Raw genomic sequence first — 23,653 nt, 5'->3', positions numbered from 1 at the left:
CAACTGCTAACTCAAGCAGGCCTAAGACCCCTTAGTAAGCTGATTCAATTTCATAAACTAGCAGAAAATTATCTCAGCAACAGCAAAAACATTCTTCTTCAAGGGGAGCAAGTTCAGCTGGCTCACTGGAATACAAACTCTATAGGCAGTATTGATGCAACAAATCTTACCCAACAGGTCTAAAATTTGGGCACTTCCTTCCAAAGTGAATGTTAATGAAGAAATATATTCCAGATGATTACAGATTTCTCTCATATTAACAACGTCCCTATATAAGTAAGTATACTTTTACCTGTGACCCATTATTGTAGTTATACTACCATTTAAAATCTCAACCTTCACATTCTTATTTTACAAAGAACTGCAGACCTAGGTCTTAATTCCAGAAAACCAAATTTGGAAAAGCAAAAAAATAACTGAAGATCAAGTATTATAAAACAGAACTAAATTAGTTTTATAAGGTGTGACAAGACCTCCTTAAAAAAAATACATGTTTTTTGCACTTATTAGCTCTTCACCATAACTCTCAGTTTTGTTTCCTAACACTTCAATGACACGCAAGATAAAGTTTGAAGTTCACCAAAAATAATGACAGTAAAGCATTCAGACAGGCCTAGCAAAGTTCAGCAGCTGAGCAACATGATCCAAAACAGAAGTCAATGTACATAAACACAAGACAATCAAACCAGTCAACTCCTGCTGTGATGACATCTGCTTCATGTACCATTGTAATTCTTCCCTAACTGGAAGCAATGGACAGTACTCACTTTACGCTCAAAGGACATGCATGATCTCTGCATTTAACAGAAAAAATATCCCAGCCTAGTCTGGTGCACAACCCATCTGTCTTTCAAAATTACAAAGCATTGCCTTGAACACTCTTCATATACTGATTCCCAGCAATTTTTATCCAAAGCTTATATCTTGTAACTTGCACATGTAGCAAAATCCACATAAAAGTTGACAACTCCCTTATAGTATTCCCTGATTACTGTTACCGCAACCAAAAAATACATGAAATATGAGTAACAGTTTTTAGTACACAAACAATGAAAGAAGTGTTTTGCATTATTATAGCACTGCAGGTAAAGTGGTTGGAAAACTGTAATCGTTATGCCAACTCATAAACTTACATTGTTTCTGTTTTGATGAGGGAGATGGCACGAAGAACTTTTTTTTCAAGCTGACTATTAATTTGATGTAACTGGGCTTTTGCATAAGAACTAAAGATGCTTAACTCAACCCAAATATCAATCCAAACCGCCAGTCTTCAGCTATTTACCCAGTCTCTTCATCGGCTACCCACTGTGCCCAGCTCAGTACAGTAAAAATTTTTGAAACCATTTGTAAATTAAACATTTGTAGGTTATAAAATGACATCAAATTCTCATTACCTTTCCTCCTTGGTCTTGGAAGAAAACATCCCACTTTTTCAGTAGAGATACCATAACAGAATTGTCGTGATACTTGATTAAAAAATAAGGCAAGGCTGTAACCCCCTCTTTCTGGCAAAGTTCATCATATGCTTTCTGAAGTGCTTGAATCTAAAAGCAAAAAGACAACTGTAACCAACAGTTTTAACAATCTTATACAGCACCATGGAAAGTGTTTTAGCATCTGGGAAGACAAGTTCACTCAATCTTAGAATACAGTGTATTCAGAAGATTGAAAGCCCATTATGACCACAGTAACTGAGATCAAAAACTCAGGTGCTAAAACAGTATTGGTCAATGCAAATTTAAACAGGAGCATTATTATAATTGCTGCAAACTGATCTACCAATAGAAATTAAAGCAAGATAAAAATCTCATTCTGATAGTCACATTAGCTTTATAACAAAGCAAATCTCTTCCCCTAGTATTAGCAAAAGAACAGAGTCCCATTCAATTTATTTTATTATATGCATTTTTAGTGTTTAGTTGAAACTCTGTCTTTGGATCATGACAGGTATTTTTACACTATTAATGACTACATTATTCACTGAAAAAAAAAACCCAAACTGTTTCTCACTAATTATTATGCCATTAAAAAGCCATTCAAGGTTTTGCATTAACTTCTGTCAAAGCAAAAAGGCATATGAGGGCAAGTTGATTTTTTTCATCCTTTTGCATTGTACTAGAAGCTACAAAAAATTGTTAACTTTTCTCCTAAAAAAAAAAAATCTTTCTATCCAGTTCTTTTTCTTGTCTCATCATGAATTTTATTAACAATTTTATAACTGCTTATGACTTAGCTCTCCAGGGGATGCCCCTTTAAAAATATTTCTTAAAAATATAATAAATTTCAAGAACATAGCTATATATTCAATCAGCTGTATATAAAAACTAAAATTAACTGCCTCTTCACGAACTGTTTGCCACATCTGCATCTAAATAAATAAAGCTGAAGTGATGTTAAACTGAGAGATTTCATACAATAATGAAAAAAAGGTAAACAAAAAACCCACATGGAAATAAAAAAGTGAAGATTTTGAATGAAATTAGATTCTTAAATTAATTCAGTATGTGCTAACAAAAATACTGAGTTTTATAGCTCATAAAACTGCTTAGTGCTGCAGACTTCACAACATTTAATATTTTGAGTACCTGATTGAGCGAGAATCTGTCACCAAGACACACTGGTTTCTGAATTATATGTATTCCATCAGGGAAGCAGAGAGCAGGGTAGCAAAACCAGTAGTAGAAATGATACTTTTTTAAATCCTAGAAAAAAAAAATATGTAACATTAGATAATAAAGATATAAATCGAAGTAAATTATGGTTTGAAATACTAACCATAATTGATGGTTGATGATACTAACCATACTAACCATTGTTCTCTTTACTTCACAAGGCACTGTGTCATCATTTTAGAAAATAGTAGGAAATACTAGAAGACTTCCTTTGTATATTTTATGATATAATCAGACAATGTCTGTACCACATTCAGTTTTTGTTAGCTGGAGCATTATCTACTAAAACTTTAAATTTGTTAAACATGAAACAGTTGTTCTACTTTTACTAGTATCTATAAGGTCATCAGATAATCTTACACATTAATAGAAGAGAATGAGATGGCACCAGTATCTTTTTAAAGAATACATCCTGAATAATTTTATATCTGTACACGAGAGTAGCTTATTAGGTTTTTTTTTAAATGCTTTCAGATATTTTTAAGATGTCTGAGAACAATTCTGGTATCATTAATATGTTAATACTAACATGGCATTTCTGCTAAAAAGAAACTACTTCATAACTTCCTCTACAGTGCTCTAAGTATGAGACTTATTATCGTTACTCACTGCAAATGTCAGCAGCAGGAACCTGTTCAAGAGCATAGGGTTTTCAAGAGCAGCTCCAGATTTTATTGATTCCCAAATCTGTCAGTGATTGTGGGGACAAGAAGGAAGAGAAAGGGCATAGAAACAAAACACCAAGGTAGCATGAGAAGAACTGCAGAAATCTTTAATTCTTCCAGCTACCTTTAAAATACTGAAATTAACATTCCCAGCAATACACTGTGATCTTTTCCTAACTGATCTCATCCACATTATTATCTGTGCTAAAAGGATTCTAAAGGTAGGACATAGACATGCACTCTCTAACACAAAAAATGACAGAAGCGGGGGTACAATAGGATTAGTTCACAGATCAAGCATGGAGAAACAAACAAAACAAACCTCATCAGGAACAGTCTTTCATGTATGTGAACTATTAGCACTAGCACAATATAGAACATAGGGTGATATTCACATAGCCTTTTATTGCACTCTCATCTTTTTCATTCATGGGATCTACAGATACTAGATACGTGAATAAGCTACTAGGAAATTTGACCAAAACATTGGAGACTTGGAAGAGGCGGTAGACTGCATGTCTGTGAGACAAGAAGCTATAATACTTGTATGAGACAGACCTGTTTGATCTTTGTCTTAACAAAAATAAACAAAACAAAAAAAAAAAAGACCAAATAAAGCACTCTGACTAGCCCCTTCCATCGACAGCCACCTTTTTCCTGGTTTACTTAAGTCTTCCTGCTGTTCTGGAGCTTCCCCATTACTTTGTCACACACATGTACTGCAGCAATCTGAAGTTCAAACCAGGCTTCTGCTGGTTTCTGGGTGTCAAGACAAATTTAAAAAGTGTGTTCTACAGAATACAAGTCACCGGTAGCTCCAGTAGCACTGTTAAGCTTAAAATGTGGCCTACTAGAACACTGAATTAAGTCCTCCAAGTATAATTAGCTACTTTCTACTCTTTAAAGAAGAGTAAAAAACAACATCAAACTATTCCTTCAAGTTAAATCCTGAGGCTACTATATGGGTGAGAATGGATGGTACCTCCAATATTTGGGGCAGAGACTGTAAAGCACTTCACTGGTTATTTCCAAATCCTTTCTACCAGTTGATTTGATTTTCAATCTTACCTCATTTGCTTCTTTTTCCAAAAGTGATTTCTTATCACAGGATTTGAAAGTCTCAAAAGTGTTGGTATTATACAATGTTCCAAAAGCAGGGCAGCAACGCGCTGGTATTGAAGCATTCCTGAATAAAAGAAAGAAACCTCTGGGAATTGGATACAAATGCCTTTGACACGATCAGCGGTAATAGCAGTAGCTATCCTATGGTGTAAGGTTGCCCTGAAGTTGTCAAATGATGAGTACAGTAACAACAGTTAATAACAGTTCTAACAAAAACATTTTATGATTGTAATGCTTCACTGAACGTGGATTGGTACAAAAACCTGTGCCAATACACATCTACTTATCACTTCAAAAATATATCAGGCATCTGTATTCTCTCTAAGCAACGTGGCATTAAATCACAGATTGAAGATTTAAAAATTCTGTTTGAATATAAACTATCCATGACAAATGTGATTTGCACTAAGAAAAAGTTATTATGACTGAACTTTAGATGTATTTCATTCACGTAGTTACTGAGTTAAAATTTTATGCTTAAAAAACATCCCAAAGGAAGCCTAAATCAGACAAAAGATTGAATAGCTTTTATAGCTTGTAATATCATCAGCTGGAGAAGCTGCTGTTTGCAAACACAGTATATATTTTTCCTCTTTTTGAATGTAAATTTGGTAAAAAACCTCAAACCTTCCCTTAATTTATAGATCTCGTTGATTTCACTGACTCTAACATCATTCTCCCAAACTGATGTTTCTGACCACTGCTAAAACTCAAATACAGCAAATGTTCATTACATAATAAACACACATGATGTAGTTTCCAAAAATTTTTAAAGCTACAAGGGAATTCTTCATAATCATCTAAACTGACTACCTGAAGTACAGAACAGACGTACAAAAAATTACTACCGTAGAAGGAATAACTAAACACTACATAAATGGACCTTTCATAATTTTATTTTTGTTGTAGCATCTGAGAGCTCAAATACCATGGCACCATCGATTTTTAACTAATCTGAAATTCCTTGTTTCCAATATTACAGCTTTCTTCCAATTTCACTTTGCTGCATATGCTTTCAGTGTCATACCTAAAAGTTCTTATGTAAGAATTAATGGAATAATATCTCCTAATAAATTATCTCAAAATGCACAAAGCTTCACTAGGCTCCTAAGATCGTGACCAAGAGAAAGTCACTTCTGTGATTTACAACTTCATAATCCACCAATTTAAAGCAAACAAGACAATAACTATGAAGACATCTGTTCCTATGTTAGTTATACTAACTTAGGCATTTACTGGAAATGAAAACCATGGGGAAAAAATATTTCCCTTCTCACCTCATTTTTTGTCATGTACACTGAGCAGCTTTGGTTTATCTTTTACTTTGGGGGCAAAGGCAAAAGTATAAAATTCTAGTCATAAAGGTTAAATATGTTGAAAGATATTACAGTGTAACAACTCGGGATTATAAAAACTATTTTGAGATCCTAATTGTAATGATGAATCCTCAGTAAATAAAGATATAAGGAAAAACATGACCATAACTCAGATGACTGAAATATTCTTCCTTACACAGAAGAGTGGAATAAATGGAAAAAAACAGTATTTTATATAAACATATATACAAACAGTGAGTGAATTTGAGACTTACCAGCATATTTTAAACTTGGCCCTTCAGAAGAACATACTACTTCGTACACAGGGAGTTAATGTTTGCTACTCAAAGCAGTCTCTTCACTGTTATAAAGTTCATGAAAACATGTATTTATTTTCATGTCAAATTTGTCCAAGTAATATTCTAGATCAAAGCATTACTGTTATGCAAGGAAAGTGTCTTCACATACAAACTAAGGTAAACCACAGTACGTACTTACATATCAAAGGCACTAAACTCCAGTGTCAAGCGAGCTGGCAAACCCAAAGGATCACCTGGACAAAAAGAAGCAACACGCTTCTTTTAAACTGAAATACATAGACTAATTTCCCTGTTTTTGTTAATGTAAGTTATAAATTACCCACAGACACACCAGAATTCACAGCTCGCTCAGCCGTGTTTTCTGATGTTTCAACAAAATGCGTAAAACACGTTATACAAATACTTAGAGGAATGACAGGAGAAACCCAAACTACAAAGCAAGATGTTCAGTTTCCACCCACCGTTGTAGTAGTATCCTTTGATAACTTTTGGGGTCTCATCCAGTCGGTACTCATTGAGTTTCTTCTGGGTTAGTTCATGCCAGAATCCTGCATCCAAGGCACTACTGAAGGGAGCAAACTGCAGCTTTGATATTCCAGGATCTACAGGATGGTGTATATCACTGCTGGCAGCTGCCATGATTTTAGTTAATGATCGCTGTTAAACAGAATTCTGTAAAAGCAGATACGCCTGTTAAGTACATACTCAATTGACCGTATTACTTGTGACCACTTAATCTTTCTTTTGAATATATTTTGTTGGGTTAAAGTGCAGAAAGCCTTACTCCTCTGAATGTTTAAGTATCTCCAATTTTTAAAATCACTGACCAGAGGTCCTTTCAGTCCAAGCAAAGTCCTTCCAATTTCTTGTATATAAAATTATGTAATGCAAGTATATGTTCTGTATTGGCCAAGCTACCTAGAAAGATCTGATTTCCTGACAGACATTCCATGATTTCTCCTATAACTTAGGATGCTACATCTGAACTACATACTTCTGAGTTATATCTTGTATTGTGCTGCCACACATAAAAATAACAAAATGCTAAACGCTGTATCTGCATTCCTTCTGTTATATAGATACCAGTCTAAAAGTCTATTAGTGCTACTTAAGTTCTGATGGCACTTAAAAATCAAACTAACATTTCATTTACCTAGGACTTCACTCTCAGCTTGTGGTGAGAGTAGAACACTCATAAATCATTTACAAATTAACAAGTAAAGCTAGGAAAGGGAAACTAAAATCAAGAAAAGTCTTGCAGCCAGTGAAGGGCAAAGCTGGAAACAAAACCTAGAACCTCCTTAATAGTTGCACTAGAAAGTCCATATGATGTACAAGTCTAGATTATTTTCTTACAGCTCTTCTAAAGGTCTGTGTATGGGAAGGACTTTCTTTTTTTTAAATAACCCAAGTCACTACTCCATATTGGCTGAACGGTATTCCTATAAACATATAGTCTGCAATTCACAACATACAAATTTAAGAATTTTAGACTCTACACCAAAATGATGAGTAAAACATCTAAACTGGGCTACCATAAGCCTCTACTTCAACCAGGCGTAACAGTCCCTTTGCTCATGTTAGCAGCAGCATTCACTTCACTGTGAGGTGATTCAGCTCAATCTGCTTATTTTCTTGAAAACTCCTAAAGTAAAAATGTTATCCTTGAGAGTCTCCTTTACCTACTGTTAGTATTCTCCGTCACATCTATACCTACACATCTTAAGATGCAAGTTTCAGAAACACAGTCCATGACACAGAATATTCAAATATATGTCTGGGGGAGGGAAGGTCCTCCTGTTAGGCATCCCATTCTTTGACTAGGTAGCGAAGATAAGCCTGGATGTTGCAAAACAAGGATTTGCTACATACTAAAAATAAGGTTTTAAAATATTAGCTTTAAAACTCTTCACACACATAAGAATGTAGGCTCATTATCTATTTATCACAACACATCGATTTATCAAGCTAGTAACTGCTATTTTCTAAGTCCAGAGGGGATATCAACAGCTACTGATTCAGGTTTTGTCCACAGTGCTTATCAAACCAACAGTTTGAACTGAAATGATCTTGAAATGATTCCTTCAACTAATTTTTAAAGAATAAATTTTTAGTTTGTACAACACAATCCTATGTGATTGCCTTTTGTTACCTGTCCCTTACACAGGAATCAATGGTATGATTTTATATACAGGAAAATCAAAATAAGGTTTCCAGCACAGCTATATTAGCTGACACCGATCTAAATAGATGCACTACAGTTTTGCTGTACTGTAGCTTAGATTGAATTGAATAGTTCCAACTTTATCATCCTGTGAAGTCACTTGTGCAACAGAAACAGAGCTTACATGCTTTTCTCTTTCATCCTTTTTGGAACACGGGGAAGGGAATGAGAGGTGGGTTTAATTTCCTAATAACTGCCAAACAGCCAGCTCTTCTCTGAGAGGCAGTTATGCTTTTCCTTACACAACACTTCCTTAAACTAAGTCTTCAGTGTTACCCAGCTATACCTTCTACATTCAGTTTATACAGCTTATCCCCTTCTACTGTAAATGCTTTCCTTATTTGCTGGTATTGTCGTGGATATGTTTTTTTGGATACAGGTTTGACATTTGCCGTATTTTTCACGGTGAAAGATAAATGTTTCTGATCTGTCACAACATCTTGCTTTAATGGTCATATTGGAAATATGCCATTTTGTCATCTCCCCCCCTCCTTTTTTAAAAAAAATTTCTATATATTTAACAGCAGCTGGAATTTGTGGTAGTGTGAACTTTGATAGCTTACTTGAAAAACCTCTCAAATCTCTTTTTATTAACATCAAAAAAATCTGTTAATTTCTTGACAATTTGCAAGTACTAGAACTATGCACAGCAGAACTAACTGCACAGTATTTTCTGACCATTTTTATAGACTTCTTTTTCTGTGTGTAAGAAGTAGAAGCAGTAACATAAACTAGCAAACATTTTAGTACTCCATAGGTCTTAAGCCTTACAAAATATTTCATTTTGCAACTGTCACATAAAGTTTATCATAAAAGAGGCAAACAATTGTTTATCATATAGATGTTAGCAGTAAGAGTCAGATTACACAGTACTTGATGCCAAGACTTCCATAATAAAACTTTATTCAAGGGTCCAACAGCTGCCTAGTCGATATTAATCCATTAAATCCCCTATCCCCTTTTTTTCAGAAGCTTGGGAAGGTATTACTTAATACTTTAAAAAAAATAAAAGAATAACAAAAAGCAACATAAAGTTGATACTTTCCTTGCCAGACAAGCTCCATTGTAACTAAAAGTTTACTCATTCTGAATTTTGTTCAGGTCTTTTTTTAACTTTTCAAACAGGTAAAGTCTTCATTTTACTTCCCTGTCCCCCTAGTTAAGTATATGACATACCCAACACTAAAGTGTATTGTCAAATATTTTAAATGACCAAGAGGCCAGCTGACAGTACCTAGCCGTACTTGAGTAACATACACTGAAAACACCAGCCCAAAATTTTCCACTGGGAATGAATTTTAACTCATTTTCAGTATCACTGTACCTGAACAGTTATGGTAAAACTGAAGGAATAAAACCAGTGGGCTTCACTATGGCATGCACATGCAAACAGAGAAGCATATACATCCACCCCTGATGTACTGACACTTTTGAAGATATTCTTTAATGTACTTGGAAGTAAATATTCATTTACATGCTTTCTTAATGCAAGATCAGTAAACCAAGGTGAATCTGTACAACAGATTTTACAATACTGAAATAAAAGATGAAATGCATACATTTTGTAGAACTTGCATACAGAAATTCATGTACAGCCTCTAATAGTAATAACAGTCACTAGAAGAATATAAATAAATAAATCCAAAACTTTAAGTGTGGAACAAACCCTGTGTTTCAAAAAGGTCCCGTTGAAACATGTGCTTGAAGTGAAAAGATTTACCAGTATGCTTCAGACAGGCCTATTTTCTGTGACCAAAAGGAAATTTCACAAGTGTAATCAGCAAGGATAACCTGTAGTATAGATGCACTATCACCAGTCTAAGTTCTAGCATTTATTCTTAAATGTGCAGGCATTTAAAACTGATCCAATGGAGGAATATATTAAGTGAAAAACACACCAGGTTTTTTGATATCTGCCTTCCCCTTAACAGACAAAATTAATCTGTTGTAAAAGCATGACTGGCAGTTTAACAGCATTTAAAACTATCATGAAGCTACAGGTTTTTAAACTAAATTCACATAATCCCCTAAAAGCTACAGCCTTTTTACAGAACTTTTTATTCTGTGGTCCAGAATTGAGTATTTTGACGATCTTACCTCCTCTATCCCTAGGTGACAGCGGAAATCGCTATTTCCTACCCTTGCAATTTCAGAAAAGCCGCTGCTTGGCTAATATCCGTTACCAAGCCTATTTGGGGGGGGCAAGGAGAGTTTGCTTTAACAACATCACCGGTCACAAAAGGGCGGCCCTTGGCTCCTGCACCCAACCTGCCTCGCACACCCGCCCCGCCGCCGGGTCCGCCGCCGGCTCCTCACACCGGCCGCCCCGCCCGCCCGCACCGCCCGCCCCACCGCCAGGGCTCTCCCGCCCCGGGCAGCCGGCCCCAGAGACCCGGGGCCCCGGGACACTGAGGGGGTGCGGGGGGGAGAACACACCGGGCCGCCCTCAGCGCCGCGCGAGCGCCACCGGCACGCGCGCGGCCCGCTCACCCACCGCGCCGCTCTTTACTTCCTGCATGGCCCGCGCTGGGCACGGCGAAATGGCGTCATCCCGCCTCGGGCACGTGACCGGCGGTCGCTTGTTGCTCCGCCCCCGGGTGTGTGCGGCGGCGCCCGGCGGGCCCCGAGCGCGGCGTCCTCGCAGCCGCGCGTCACGAGTGGGTGAAAAACCGGGCGGCTGCGGGGGAGGCGCTTTTCCCCGCTCCTTGGCACCGGGGAGAAACGAAGTGGCGTGAGCTAAAAACCCGCCTTTGCCGCCGGCGTGGCGGCGGCTGCTGCGTGAATCCGCACGACGGTGCTCGAGTCTGAGCGCGGGCCTGATGTTGTGGTAAAAATGTATTCGGGGAGCCAGCGTGAGGGAGAGGCGCATCCCCACGGCTGCGGGCTGTCACCGATTCCCGCTCCTCGCCAGGCTGCAGTGGGAGTGTCCCCCTCCAACTTCCCTTCCCCGGTACGAGAGAGATCAGACACGGACACGGGGCCAGCGGAGGGTCACTAAAATGGTCTGGGGGCTGGAGCATAGGGCGTGAGAGGCTGGGAGAGCTGGGTTTGCTTCGTGTGGGGCACACAAGGCTGAAGGGGATTTAAGGGAAATGCCACGTAACCCAGAGTGGAGAAGATTTGAGACATATTCCCAGAGACGCATAGCAATAAACAGGAAGGAAAAGGGCACCTGTCAATGAAAATTTCAAATGAATATATAGAGAAAAAAGTACCTAATGTGTCTGGTTAAGCACTGGAACAGGTTCCCAGAGAGACTTTGTATTCTCCATCATTGGGGACTTGACTGCACAAGCCTCTGAGCAACATGATCTAACTTTGCTGTTAGCTCTGTTTTGAGCCGGAGGTTGGACTAGATGGCATCCAGAAGTCCCTTCCAACCTACATTTTTTAATGAGTCTATACTGACTTTTGCAGATCTAGAATGCAAAACAAAGTATATTTTTTTTTACAAAACAAACATTACCTCTTTAGAGAGTTTACCTCACTTACCTATCAGGAAAAACAAATTTGCCAGAGCTGCCTTCAGTTTTGGAGCACACAATACTGCAGTTAATGCCTGTATTGCAGAAACTGCCAGCAAAATTGTGAGTAAGCCTCAGAGGAAAAGCAGCCATTAGATAAGCATGGGTAAGGTCACATAAAGACAATTGTTCAGGCAGCATTAGGGAAAAAATTGAAATTGCTATCTTTTAAATTTAGAGCTGATGTTTGGATAGAGAACCTTGCTGTGGAACGTGGGCCAAATAGACCTTCTGGGAATTTCACAAATAAAACAAATTAGTACAAACTTGGGAAGTGTGCTGTAGATGCTATACCTTGAATCTAATTGCGTTACATCAGTAAAATTCTACAATTCCTTATTGTGCATGCCACTATGCCACTCACTTTATTAGTATTGGGATCACCTGTACTCCATTGAATACTTCATAACTCAGTTCTGCAGTTTATTTCCCCAGGGCTGGAAAAGATTTTATCACTTTTTGGTCTTTGTACTCTCTTTTTACATGGAGTATAAAGGGAACATTGATGACATCCCATCAAAATAGCTGGAATGTTCTTACCCAGTCTCCATATAACTATGAAACAGCTGTCAGCGCATAACATAGGTCATGAGAAATAATACCAGTACAGGGCAGAGGGACTCTCCTCTGTGAGCCCACATCCCCATATCATCTCAACTAGACATGTCACACCCAGAAAGAAAGCAGACCCTAGGAGTCAGATTCCTGCACAACAGTTGTAGCTTCGGGGAAATGGGACATACATCGGGTAGGCTTGCAGACTTGGACTATCTGTTTTTATACAGACTAGTTGACAGGGGAATAAATTTGAGATTTACACATGAAACTGCTGATGTATACATACAAGCACACCGCAGTGAATTCTTACGATGTAAGAAGAAGGCAGTTTCAAAGTTCTCTGTGCCTTGGATCTTCAAGAAAGTGACCATAACAAAATTAACCTGAGGTTTATGCTGGAGTTGACTGACTGTTGCAGGTATGGTTTACCTTGTGAGATCTTCCTGTCAGCAAATACAAGTGTCTGTATAAGCATGAGAATAGTAATCAACTAGAAAACAGTCCTTTAAAAACAGGGAATAAATCTGTTGGGTGGTTTTGGCACGTATTTCCATAGGTAGGACTTTCAATTTCCCCAAGCAAAATCTTGCAGCAGGAGAAAATCATCCTGGAATTGAAGATGAGAGTAAAATAGAAACGGATTCAAACTCATCCATTCTTAGGGAATATGGATTCAACATGTTTTGGAGAAGATGACTTCTCAGAACTATTTAGTTCAGATTCTGTTATAAGTTTTAATAAAAATAATATTTATTTAGGTTTATATAGGGCTTTACATTTAAGGATTTAAGTGAATTTTATACAACAGTCTCAGTGAACATGTGTTGTGGTTTAACCCCAGCCAGCACTTAAGCACCACGCAACTGCTCACTCACTCCTCCCCGCTTCCAGTGAGATGGGGAGGAGAGTTGGAAAAAAAAGTAAAACTTGTGGGTTAAGAACAGATTAATAAATAAAACAGAAGATAATAGAATAATAGCTATAATAATTGTAATGAAAATTCACATAACAAAAAGAGAAATAAAACCTAAGAAAAGACAAGTGCTGCACAATGCAATTGCTTGCCACCTGCTGACCAATGCCCGAGCAGCGACCAGCCTTTCCTGGCTCACTCCCTCCAGTTTCTATGCTGAGCATGGCATCCTATGGTATGGAACAGCCTTTGGGCTAGCTGCGGTCAGCTCTTCTGGCCACGCTCCCTCCCAGGTTCTTGCACAGCTGCTCGCTGTCAGAGCATGGGAAACTGAAAAACCATTGACTTAGGATAAGCACTACTTAGCAACAAGTAAAACATCAGTGTGTTATCAACATTATTCTCACACTGAATCCAAAACACAGCACTGTACCAGCTACTGGGAAGAAAATTAACTTTATTTCCACTGAAAGCAGGACAACATGACCACAGAATACAAGCAGAACCTGGGAGAATTATTCTACCATTTCAATTACAAAAAGTACTGTCAAAAGTAACCTAGTTCTGTGCTGTACATTTGTTACTGCTGCAAGAGCTGGACACTGCAGAATTAAAAGTCTGTTGTAGCAACGAATACCTAAATCAATAGTGGAATAGGCAGGAGTATGGAGTATGGGAGGAGTACGGTAGGAGTATAAGGTATCATCTTGCACTTGCCATGTTGACAGACTTCTGTGAGCACCATCACTAATTTTCCTGGCACAGGCAGGTACCTCTCCTACAAGCACTTGGCTGTGATACAGAGAAACAATTGCTACTCCTCAAAGAACTGAGCTGAGGGATTATTCTTATCTCGTGAAGGAGGAAATTACATTGCCAGGTTGGAGACCTGAGTTCAGTTCCCAGGTCTGACTGTTGTTTTTGAAGAGTAAGTTATGCCTGATCAAAAGGCATTTGCTTTTCCTCAAGGCATTCAATTTAATTACACAATAGGCATTCATTTTAATTACACGGTGCCAATGTATAGCAATGGGTGCTGTATATTTCTTTTAAGACATAATTTATTTGAAACATATCAGAGTTTAAACAGAAGATACCTTGGTAAAAAAAAGGAAATTGTAAGGGATACAAATATTGTTTCAAATGGAAATGTTATAAGATGTTAATGACATCTTACCAGATGTCAGTATGGTTTTAACCATTATTATACACAAATGTACATCCCTTTCAGTGGGATATCTTACACTTTTTAACTGGTGGGGATCTCAAATTACAATTGTGTTGTAGCCTAGTATGTGTGCTCATGTCTCTGTGCATGCATAGACTGTACATCTCACATTTGATTTTTTATATTTCTATTTTAGATTGTAAGATGCCCATGTAGAAATTGTTCATTTCTGTGTCAGGTATGTACCATTTTTAAAGATAATTTGGAATTTGGTACCGGGAGGGTAAACTATTTTCATGAGCTATTTCTCACACAGTGTTAACATTAATTGTTCTTTTTATCTTCTAATTCTTCAACAGACAAGTAATTTGATGAAAATGAATAATTTGGGATTGTACTTTGTTGTGGTATAAACCCAGCTGGCAGCCAAACAACACACAGCCACTTGCTCACCCTCCACTACCCTGGGGGGTGAGGGGGAGAATTGGAAGAATAAAGGTAAGGACACTCATAGGTTGAAATAAAAACAGTTTAATAATTGAAATAAAAGGAGATAAAATGAAATAATAATAATAATAATAATAATAATAATAATAATAATAATAATAATAATAATAATAATAATAATAATACGACAACAATAATAATAGGAAAGACAAATTAATTATGCACAGTGTGATTGCTCACCACCTGCTAACCGATGCCCAGCCTGTTCCCAGCTACCGATCACAGAGGAGGGAAAACCCCAAACCCACAGTCCCAGAAGAGAAAGAGCCCCAGCTTCCTGGCCAGCCTTCATCTATATGCTGAGCATATCGTTATGTGATATGAAATATTCCATTGCTCTATTGGTGTCCATTGCTCTGGCTGTGCTCCCTCCCAGCTTCTTGTGTATCTGCACACTAGCAGGACATGGGAAGTTGAAAAGCCCTTGATTTTTTACCAACAGCTAAAAAAATCAGTGTATTATCAACATTCTTCTTATACCAAATCCCATAGTGAATCCAAAACACATCACTATTCTAGCTACTAAGAAGGAAAACTAGCTCTATCCCAGCCAAAACCAGGACATACTTAATGAATCAACAAAAGTGAGTGTGTATGCATACTATTTAAATGGCATTTCCAAATGAACAAATTCTCATTCTGGTGGAGAGAATGCACACACTGAAACTTTCAAGTATCTTCTCACACCTCATCTTTAGGAACTTAAGCCATCCCAGCTAAGTTAGGAGGCTCATCCTGAGACAGCAGTCTACAGAAGCCAGGACCTCCTCTAGAACTATTCAGAGGTGTCTACAGTGCTCCTATATTAATATTTTAGGATTAGAAATACATTTTTAAAGTGAATCTTTCATTTATTCTCATTTATTTTGCTCTCACAAAGTGTGTCACAAAGTGGTCTCACACCTAATGTAATGGAGTCCTTTCAGATGATGGAATGAAGCCAAAACCTGCACATACACTCATGTTTCCTTTATTGAGTGACACATTTCCTGAAAACATTATGGGAAAAGAAACATGCACTAGATGGCAGAATCCACTTCCTAATTGCACCCCTCCTTTAATAAACCTGCATGATACACAGTATTTGATGCAGAAGTTCAGAATTCTTCTCATTACCCAGCAGATGTCACCACTGACACAGAAAAAAATATGAGAATATCTTTCTGGCTCTTAAAAGCGGGGTTGATGGTTCTCACCACACCTTAATCAAAGCAGAACTCCAGTCCAGGAGATTCCAATGAATTTATTATGTTGTCTTAAAACTGTGTGTCCTCTGACCTTGTTTATTAACTGGAAAATTTTGAAAATATTTTACAAGAAACCACACCTGGAATTTTCTCTTGAGGCTTGGCCCCACGTGGTAGTAGGCTTCTCCATTCCTTACCCTAATGTTCTTTCCTCTGCTTCTCTTTCATCCAGAGCCATCTGAATTGCCTGTTCCACAAAATAAACTGATAAATCCTGTTAGGTACCTTGCTCATGAGAAGTTTAAAATAGGCAGTATCCCATTTTCCTGTTTTATTATTATCTATTACAGCTATCACATCAGAGAAACCCACTGTGACAACTTTGCTTGTCTTTATTATTAACACAGTTACACTAAGATTATGGATAAAAATGGAGATAAAAAACATTCAGGCAGCTTTATTTGCCTAGGTTTAGGTGTTCTGTGTTTGAATGTTTAATTATACCAGATGTATTCTTTGTTATAGCCATCATAATTTTTAGACCAATTTTCAGTGATTTTGTTTAGGTTGCTGTTTCATGTATTAATACATTGTAAAGTCAGAAAAGGCAACTGTCTTGATCAAGAGGGTAGACTTCTTGATAACTCTAGCCCTTGGGTGAGCACGTTTCAGGGGTGTACACTAATAACTGTCGCTGACTTAGTGTGCTGCTTTTTTATTTCCTCAGGCATCACCTAAAATTACCATCCGTTTTGGCTAGAATTGCTGTTGCATATCACAATAGAAAAAAAATCATAATGGCCATGAATCAGAGCAATTCTTTGTGAAAGGCCATTGGATTAGAGCACATGTGTCAGAAGATGCTGCTCTGTAGTCCAAAAGAAGGCGTATTTTATTACTTGTGGAGATGCTGCTCCTGCAGTGAAAAAGTTGCCCAAATTCTGGAATTATTTTTGCTGCTTATATATTCTGTCTCTGTATTTTGCCTTTTTTTTCTCCTAGTTTTGAGTCCCCTAATTGCAGTTTTTCCTGCATGCTAGAGATCGAAGTCAACTAATCTCTGAACCTTGTATAATACATTGAAATAGACTGAATATAAGTTTATTCCTTTAACACATTTTTCCAATTTATTAAAATGCAGATATATTAAGGCTTCATTTAATATTGAATACTTTAAATACAGCTACTTCCATTCAGGTGTTTAATTCAGAGAGATAAAACTGACAGAGGATACTAATACTTTGCATTTAATTAGTGTATTATATAAAAAAATTCTGAACATCATGCAAACATTATCCTAAGTGTTGCATTGTCACTGTAAGGCTTATCATATTCACTTTATGAAGTAGGCACACGTGGCACAGAGGGTCTCTAAGTAGCTCAAGATAATTAATTAAGAACATAGAATTCAGAATTTCTCCGATCATTAAACTGCCATTTTTCGCTTCTGATATAATAAAGATATTACACAGAACATCCCTTTAACTCATCCCGCCAAACTCTTGACAGTACTCAACTGAAGGAGTTCCAGTTCCATCAGATCTTGGTTGTTAAGCTAACCAAGCAATTTCAGAAGCAAGAAAGCATTCAGGAAGTGGTAAATTCATCACCACAACAAAATGAATGGGGGGACATTCTTTTTATATTGAACCTTCAGGATGCCTTCCTCATCATCCTTCCCAAAGTGTATGGAAAAGACTCGCATAAACTCAACATATTACATGCAAATGTGACTTTAGCTGTTGAAGTTATATGGTTCTGGGATTCCTTCTTAAAAACATACTCCACAGTGTCTGCTCCAAATGTTTCTCTGAGTTCCTTAGCAGAAGAATAGGAATGAATGCTTTACTGGTGTGCCTCTAACAAGGCGGTACGCCGTCTTGAGATATTCGGTTAATACAGGGCCCCAGATCTACTCTGCCTCAATTCACCTCCCTGCTGCCCAGTCTGTATATTCTTTTTTGGGTTTTATTTTGGGTTTTATTTTGTGAAGTTGTAAGCTTCCTGATAAGTTAGTTCATGCAATACATGCCACTATGTATTTTTTTGCTGAGGAACTAGGTCTTCTTCTTTTGGGAACAAATCTACACCTGACTGCATTTAAGAAGAGGGGATTGATTCCTGCTGTATAACAGAGTATGTCTGTTTTTGAGAATTAGTACTTAGAAACAGCTAAATCAATGGCTGAGCAAGTGAACGCTCCAAGTTGGTAGAGTGAACCTTAGCGGCAAACTTCTCTGTCGAGGCTGCCTCACACCTTTTCCAGATGAAGCTGCTTTTACAGGTGCTTGTTGTGGACAAGACCCTGAGCAACATGATGTAATGTCAAAGCCAGCCAGCTTTGACTTGTAGGTTGTACTTAGATGTCCTCCTGAGATCCCTTCCAACCTAGAGTATTCTACTATTGTGTGTTTCTCCTGAAATATTTTACAGCATTTACAGCATGGTTTATAAAATGCAATTAAATATAAAGGATAGAAAAGGTAAACATACTTCATGTATTTTATTTTCAGTTTTTCAAGCTTGAGTTGTTCCTCGTGAGTTTGCCTCATTGTATTAATAAGAGTTTGCCTACTACAAGGAAAGGATACATGGATTAATATTGCCAGTGCATGCTTAGGTTATTTGTCAACTTGTAGGAAGAAGAAAATATGTGTAGTCTATAACCAACTATATTCCATAAGTCTAGAAAGAACAGCATACCCTTCTTGAATAGATCATGATAGGGCATTGAGTATGGAAAGTCTTAGCAAAATTTCTAGGACATAAAAATACTTTTTTTTTTTCAGTGAAGTTAACATGTACGGGTACAAATGAAGCAAGCATGATATGAAAGAGGTACAGTAGGTTACAATATGACTTAACATTTAAAAAAATTTTATAATTTGAGGGAAGCTATAAATAAATAGGGCAGATTTTTTTAAAACAGTTGAAGCTTCTTTGTGCAAAGTACCTCCACTTGCAGATCTTACTTCACAAGCAGTGTGTTCCTGTGTTTAATGGAGTAAGTCGAAAGAGAAAAATATATTTGGCCAATCGCATAAACATTATTCTATTTATTCCTTTCCTGTAGCTGCGATTTATAATCACTGAAGATCTATCTTTGTATCTCCAGTTTTAATTCTACTTGATGAAAGAGGTAATCTCAAATTGTAAAATGTGTACAACACTGTAACAGTTCTGAGATTGCCCCTGAGTTTTTCAGATTCCTCATCTGAATTATTTCTTCTTCAGATGTGTTAAAGCTGTTAAATGTACATTTCCCACTTTTACTAACACTCGTACAAGTTACAGTTTTCTGAAGTCTTCTACTTTACCCATGGTGTTCGTCTTTGAAACTGGAACATTTTGTTTGGTTGGACTCTTGAGCTGCTTTTTAGCTCAAAAAAATTCAGACTAGTATCAGTGAATGTGAAGGATCTTTTTGAATGTCTTCTTGAAATTCTGGTTACAAAGAGGATACAGGAATGGATTTAAAGTGGAGTTCACATACCCAAGCCATATAGTGAACATGTGTAATTTCGAAAACTGTTCATGGCCATGGAAAGCTATTACCATAAATAATACGAAATAGGGAATCCAGCACAGTATAAAGGCTACCATTATGACCCCTAACTGCTTAGCTGCTTTCCTTTCCCTGTTCCCATGCAGTCCTTCAATGCGCCTTTTGGAATGGGTATGCAGACTTTGCCAGGTTTTCCTCAGGTAAGTCAGTCCTCTGAAATCACCGTTCCGAGTCTCTTCCTGAGGACTGCAGGCTTTTTCAGGCTTAGGACTGGGGTGCTCTCTACAGCGTATTTCCTCTGTGAAAGTATGGTTGTCTGATCCATCACTTAAATCACTGTCTTGTGAGCAAGCCTCCTCTTCATTTTTGTTCTCTTTTGTTACGCACACACACTTCTTTCCTGCTTTATCCAGGCCTGGCTCACACCGAGCATTGGTGAGAGGAAAACAGCTCCATTTCAGGTCTTTCCTATTCCTCTTGCTAACGAATGCCTTTGAAGACTTGTCAGGATTACTGAAATTAAGCTCTGCCTCCATATTTTTGGGCTGAGGGGAGCTTTGTTCATCTTTGGGAGGGGTGTTCTCATCTACGATTTGCTTTTGGAGGCAAGTATTTTGCTCGTCCTTTGTCTTCCTATGATGTGTGGGAGTTTTTTCTGAGAAAGACCGATATGATCCATTGATAAGCTCTCGGTGTCGGCAGTGTTTTCGAACAGCTCTGAATATTTTATAGTAGAACCATAACATCATGATGGAGGGTAGATAGAAATTAACAATGGCTGTTAACACTTTAAACCAGGTGACTTTGGAGAATTCAGTTTCACACTTGTTTTCCTTTACTTTCCTTTCCCCATTGTTAGCAAATACGTGCCATCCTAGGATTGGAATGACCCACATGAAGGAGAGCAACCAAACCCCCAAAATCATTAGCGATGCTCTCATTTTTGTTCTATACTTGAGATATTTCAGTGGTTGCTGAACTGAACGATAACGGTCAATGCACAGGATGAAGAGATTGAAAATGGATGCAGTACTGGCCACATAATCCATGGACAGCCAGAACAAACACACTGGTAAGCCTAGAGTCCACACAGGACTTAGGAGATAAACAATATTCAGGGGCATAACAGCTGCACCAACTATAAGATCTGCAATAGAGAGGCTGACAATGTATAAATTGCCAACTGTTTGCAGCTTCTTTTCAGTTTTCACGGCACATAGTACTAATATATTCATGACAACAGTGGTCAGTGAAATGCTTCCCAAGAACAGACCTAGAAGAGCTGAGTGAGGGTTAGTTGAGCTCTCTGATGTGTTTTTTGACATCTTTTGCACAAGAACACAGAATGAATATCAGAGATGTCCAGGCCTTGGAAATTCAGTCTTGGTTTACACTCCTGGATGAAAACGTGTTGGACTGCTTTGTGATTTTTATTTCCAGAACTATAGAAAAGAAAAGAAATATGCTCAATCACCAGGGTACTAAAATAAAAAAATAAAACTCATCTGTGCTTCAGATTAGCATTGTCCCTTTTAGGACTTTCCTCAATAATGTATTTTCACAACATTTTACATATGGGTAATTTAAGATGTGTTCTATGAAAAGTACTGGAGCAAGCTCCATGAACCAATCCAAAATGGTTTGCAGAGGTGTTTCATGGGGCTTCATATAATTCTGACCCCAAAATCTGTAGAAGAAATTTCAGTCCTCACTGGTTTAATTTATTATATCTCATTAAATAGTTGATCATGAGCCATAATATACACTACATATTGGGAAACCAATTTAAAGTGTGTTAAGAGAAAGCAAATTAACATGTTTTGTATTAAATAGTTTTAAACAAACTAGTGATTATTTACAAACTACATCTAATATTTTCAGAATACAATAGCTGGATTTAATTATCCACCAATAATAGGGTATCATATGAGGTCAAGTGACAAGCTATTCCAAACAATAGAAAGACTGCAGCCAGTGTACACCTTTAGCTGATAGGGAGTCTCAAATAACTTCTAAGGTTGCAGCCAGTGGCTGCGTTTTCACTGGTAGGCAGTTCTTCAGATTACAGGTAATGAGTAATCTCTTTCTACCCAATTTAAAGATAACAGCCCTATTTCATTTCAAATGCAAACAAATAAAAACTCGGGAAAAATACTAGGATTTTTCAGGATTAATAAGCGTCTTGCAACCTCTCACACCTATATAAATAAATACACAGTCTTTTAGGCTGAAGTTTACTAGTCATTCAGGTGCCTACAAACTCAGAGAAGCCACGTCACTCCTGCATTCTTGCTGTTGCTGTTTGCTGGGTTAATGTGGAAAGGAAACTGGAAATAAGAGGAGTTGAGACTGAACACATAGCAAACCTTCCCTTTATGGCTACAAAATATTTTTTTGTATTTATTTTTTATATCTATTTTTAATTTATAATTAATCCTTAATAAATGAGCTATCTTTATTTGCTTAGAATTTTGGCATGAGCCATGTGTAGCGCCTTCAGAAGGAAAATTCTTTAAAATCTTCTATATCCCAATGATTAGTGTGCCTAGGAATTCCAGTACATGCACTGCAGTTAAAAAAACCCAGGACAACCTACTAAACACTCACCATGGCGTATACAAAACCTATTTTACAGTGGACCACATTTGCATAATATTTTGCAGGTGCTATCATAGAGTGGCAGATTTCGTTTGTACAGACATAGTGGTGTGTAGCTTTATGGTGACTTGATCTGCGTTGGGAAACAACTGCGTTAGGTGCACACTGCACTGGTGAACATAGAGGTTATATATCAAGATCATAGGCCTTAATTATAAAACATGTTATTTCATTTTCTAACAAAAGCACAGTAACTCAAATATGGGCAATAAAAGGGGAAAGGAAGGGAGGGAATGTAGAGGTAAGAAAAGTACCTTTTGAAAGTTGAGTAGATATGCTATTCCATTATCTAGAAATTCTCTCTGCCTTTGGTATCTTCTACTTCCCAACTGCTCACTTCATGAGTTGATATCAAGTCCAAAAAATAGTTAATAATATTTTAAGTCTTGAAGCATATGATCAGTTGATCAATTCTGTCTCCAGGATATATAAGAAAAATGTCTGTGAGGATAATATACATTTTCTGCCATTTTTCTCTTATAGCGTTTCTCTGAGTTTATGTTCTGGTAAATCTCTTAAAGCAGTGAGGCAGGAAACTGAGACTGCAGACATATTAGCTCAAAGTATTTACACAACTAACACTGAGATACCTATGGGATTTCTCATCCTTGTTATTCCAAACGTGCAAAACAATACAATGCAATAGATTATTCATTATTCGATATTTCATATTGAAATTAAATAATCCAATTAATTCAGTATTTCATGCTAACTTTCTCTCTTCCTTATTCCAGTAATCAGGGTTGAAACTAAAATGTTTGTGTTTCTTACAAGAGGTCAAGGTCCTTCTTTCTTAAGCTTTACTTACAAGTGCCTGGTATTATGAAAGATGTGTGCTTGATAGCAATAACATCCATAGGCAGAGAAAATACGTACACTGTGGGGTATGAGCTCAAGAGCTGTATTCTGTAATTCTGTACAGCCTTCAGGTTCTGTCATGTTCTTCAGTGACAGCTAGTCACAGATGTCAGAAGATCAGAGAGGCCTCAAGCATCTCCTGTTTGAGAACGAGAACAGAAATTACTCCATGGATCCTAAACCAACGTGTCTGGTGATGGGAAATGGTTATATCCCAGTCTGTCATTGTCTTTCTTTCCACAGCTATACACTGTAACCTCTCAGCTGGAGTTAAGTATATGGGGCATGGTCAAATCAAGAAGTTGATGTTAATTGCTTCAAGGGCCTCATAAAGAAATGACTGATCCTTACCCCCACATATTTTTATTTAAATTTATGGCAAAATAAAGGGAGAGAAGGCAACCTGAAGTGAGTCTTCAACAGAAAGAATAACAGCAAAGAAAGGTATCTGATTAG

General features: G+C 37.5%; 2 protein-coding genes across 4 annotated transcripts in view; both read right to left on the bottom strand.

Moving 5' to 3' along the window:
- Positions 1 to 10,846, bottom strand: part of ATG7 (autophagy related 7) — a 118,561-nt gene extending 107,715 nt beyond the window's left edge. For both annotated transcript variants that reach the window (XM_042807029.1, XM_042807030.1), the window contains exons 1-8: positions 10,810 to 10,846; positions 10,417 to 10,507; positions 6,557 to 6,767; positions 6,274 to 6,328; positions 4,406 to 4,523; positions 3,282 to 3,359; positions 2,586 to 2,702; positions 1,395 to 1,544 (exon numbers count right to left, since the gene is read on the bottom strand). In XM_042807029.1, the coding sequence (XP_042662963.1) occupies positions 1,395 to 1,544; positions 2,586 to 2,702; positions 3,282 to 3,359; positions 4,406 to 4,523; positions 6,274 to 6,328; positions 6,557 to 6,734 (696 nt within the window). In that variant the 5' untranslated portion in view covers positions 6,735 to 6,767; positions 10,417 to 10,507; positions 10,810 to 10,846. The remainder of the gene's footprint in view (positions 1 to 1,394; positions 1,545 to 2,585; positions 2,703 to 3,281; positions 3,360 to 4,405; positions 4,524 to 6,273; positions 6,329 to 6,556; positions 6,768 to 10,416; positions 10,508 to 10,809) is intronic.
- Positions 10,847 to 15,120: 4,274 nt separating this feature from the next.
- Positions 15,121 to 23,653, bottom strand: part of HRH1 (histamine receptor H1) — a 21,955-nt gene continuing 13,422 nt past the window's right edge. Inside the window, exons 2-4 of one of the 2 annotated variants that reach the window (XM_032995854.2) lie at positions 23,216 to 23,336; positions 22,594 to 22,752; positions 15,121 to 21,123 (exon numbers count right to left, since the gene is read on the bottom strand). In XM_032995854.2, coding sequence (XP_032851745.1) covers positions 19,579 to 21,006 — 1,428 coding nt within the window. In that variant the 5' untranslated portion in view covers positions 21,007 to 21,123; positions 22,594 to 22,752; positions 23,216 to 23,336 and the 3' untranslated portion in view covers positions 15,121 to 19,578. The remainder of the gene's footprint in view (positions 21,124 to 22,593; positions 22,753 to 23,215; positions 23,337 to 23,653) is intronic. The other variant, XM_032995856.2, reaches the window with a different exon arrangement.

The sequence above is a fragment of the Tyto alba genome, unplaced genomic scaffold (genome assembly GCF_018691265.1).
Source record: "Tyto alba isolate M040663 unplaced genomic scaffold, T.alba_DEE_v4.0 Super-Scaffold_49, whole genome shotgun sequence".
In the NCBI taxonomy this organism is placed as follows: domain Eukaryota; kingdom Metazoa; phylum Chordata; class Aves; order Strigiformes; family Tytonidae; genus Tyto; species Tyto alba.
The sequence above is the reverse complement of the archived record's forward strand: the minus strand, read 5'-3'. Positions and strand labels throughout refer to the sequence as shown.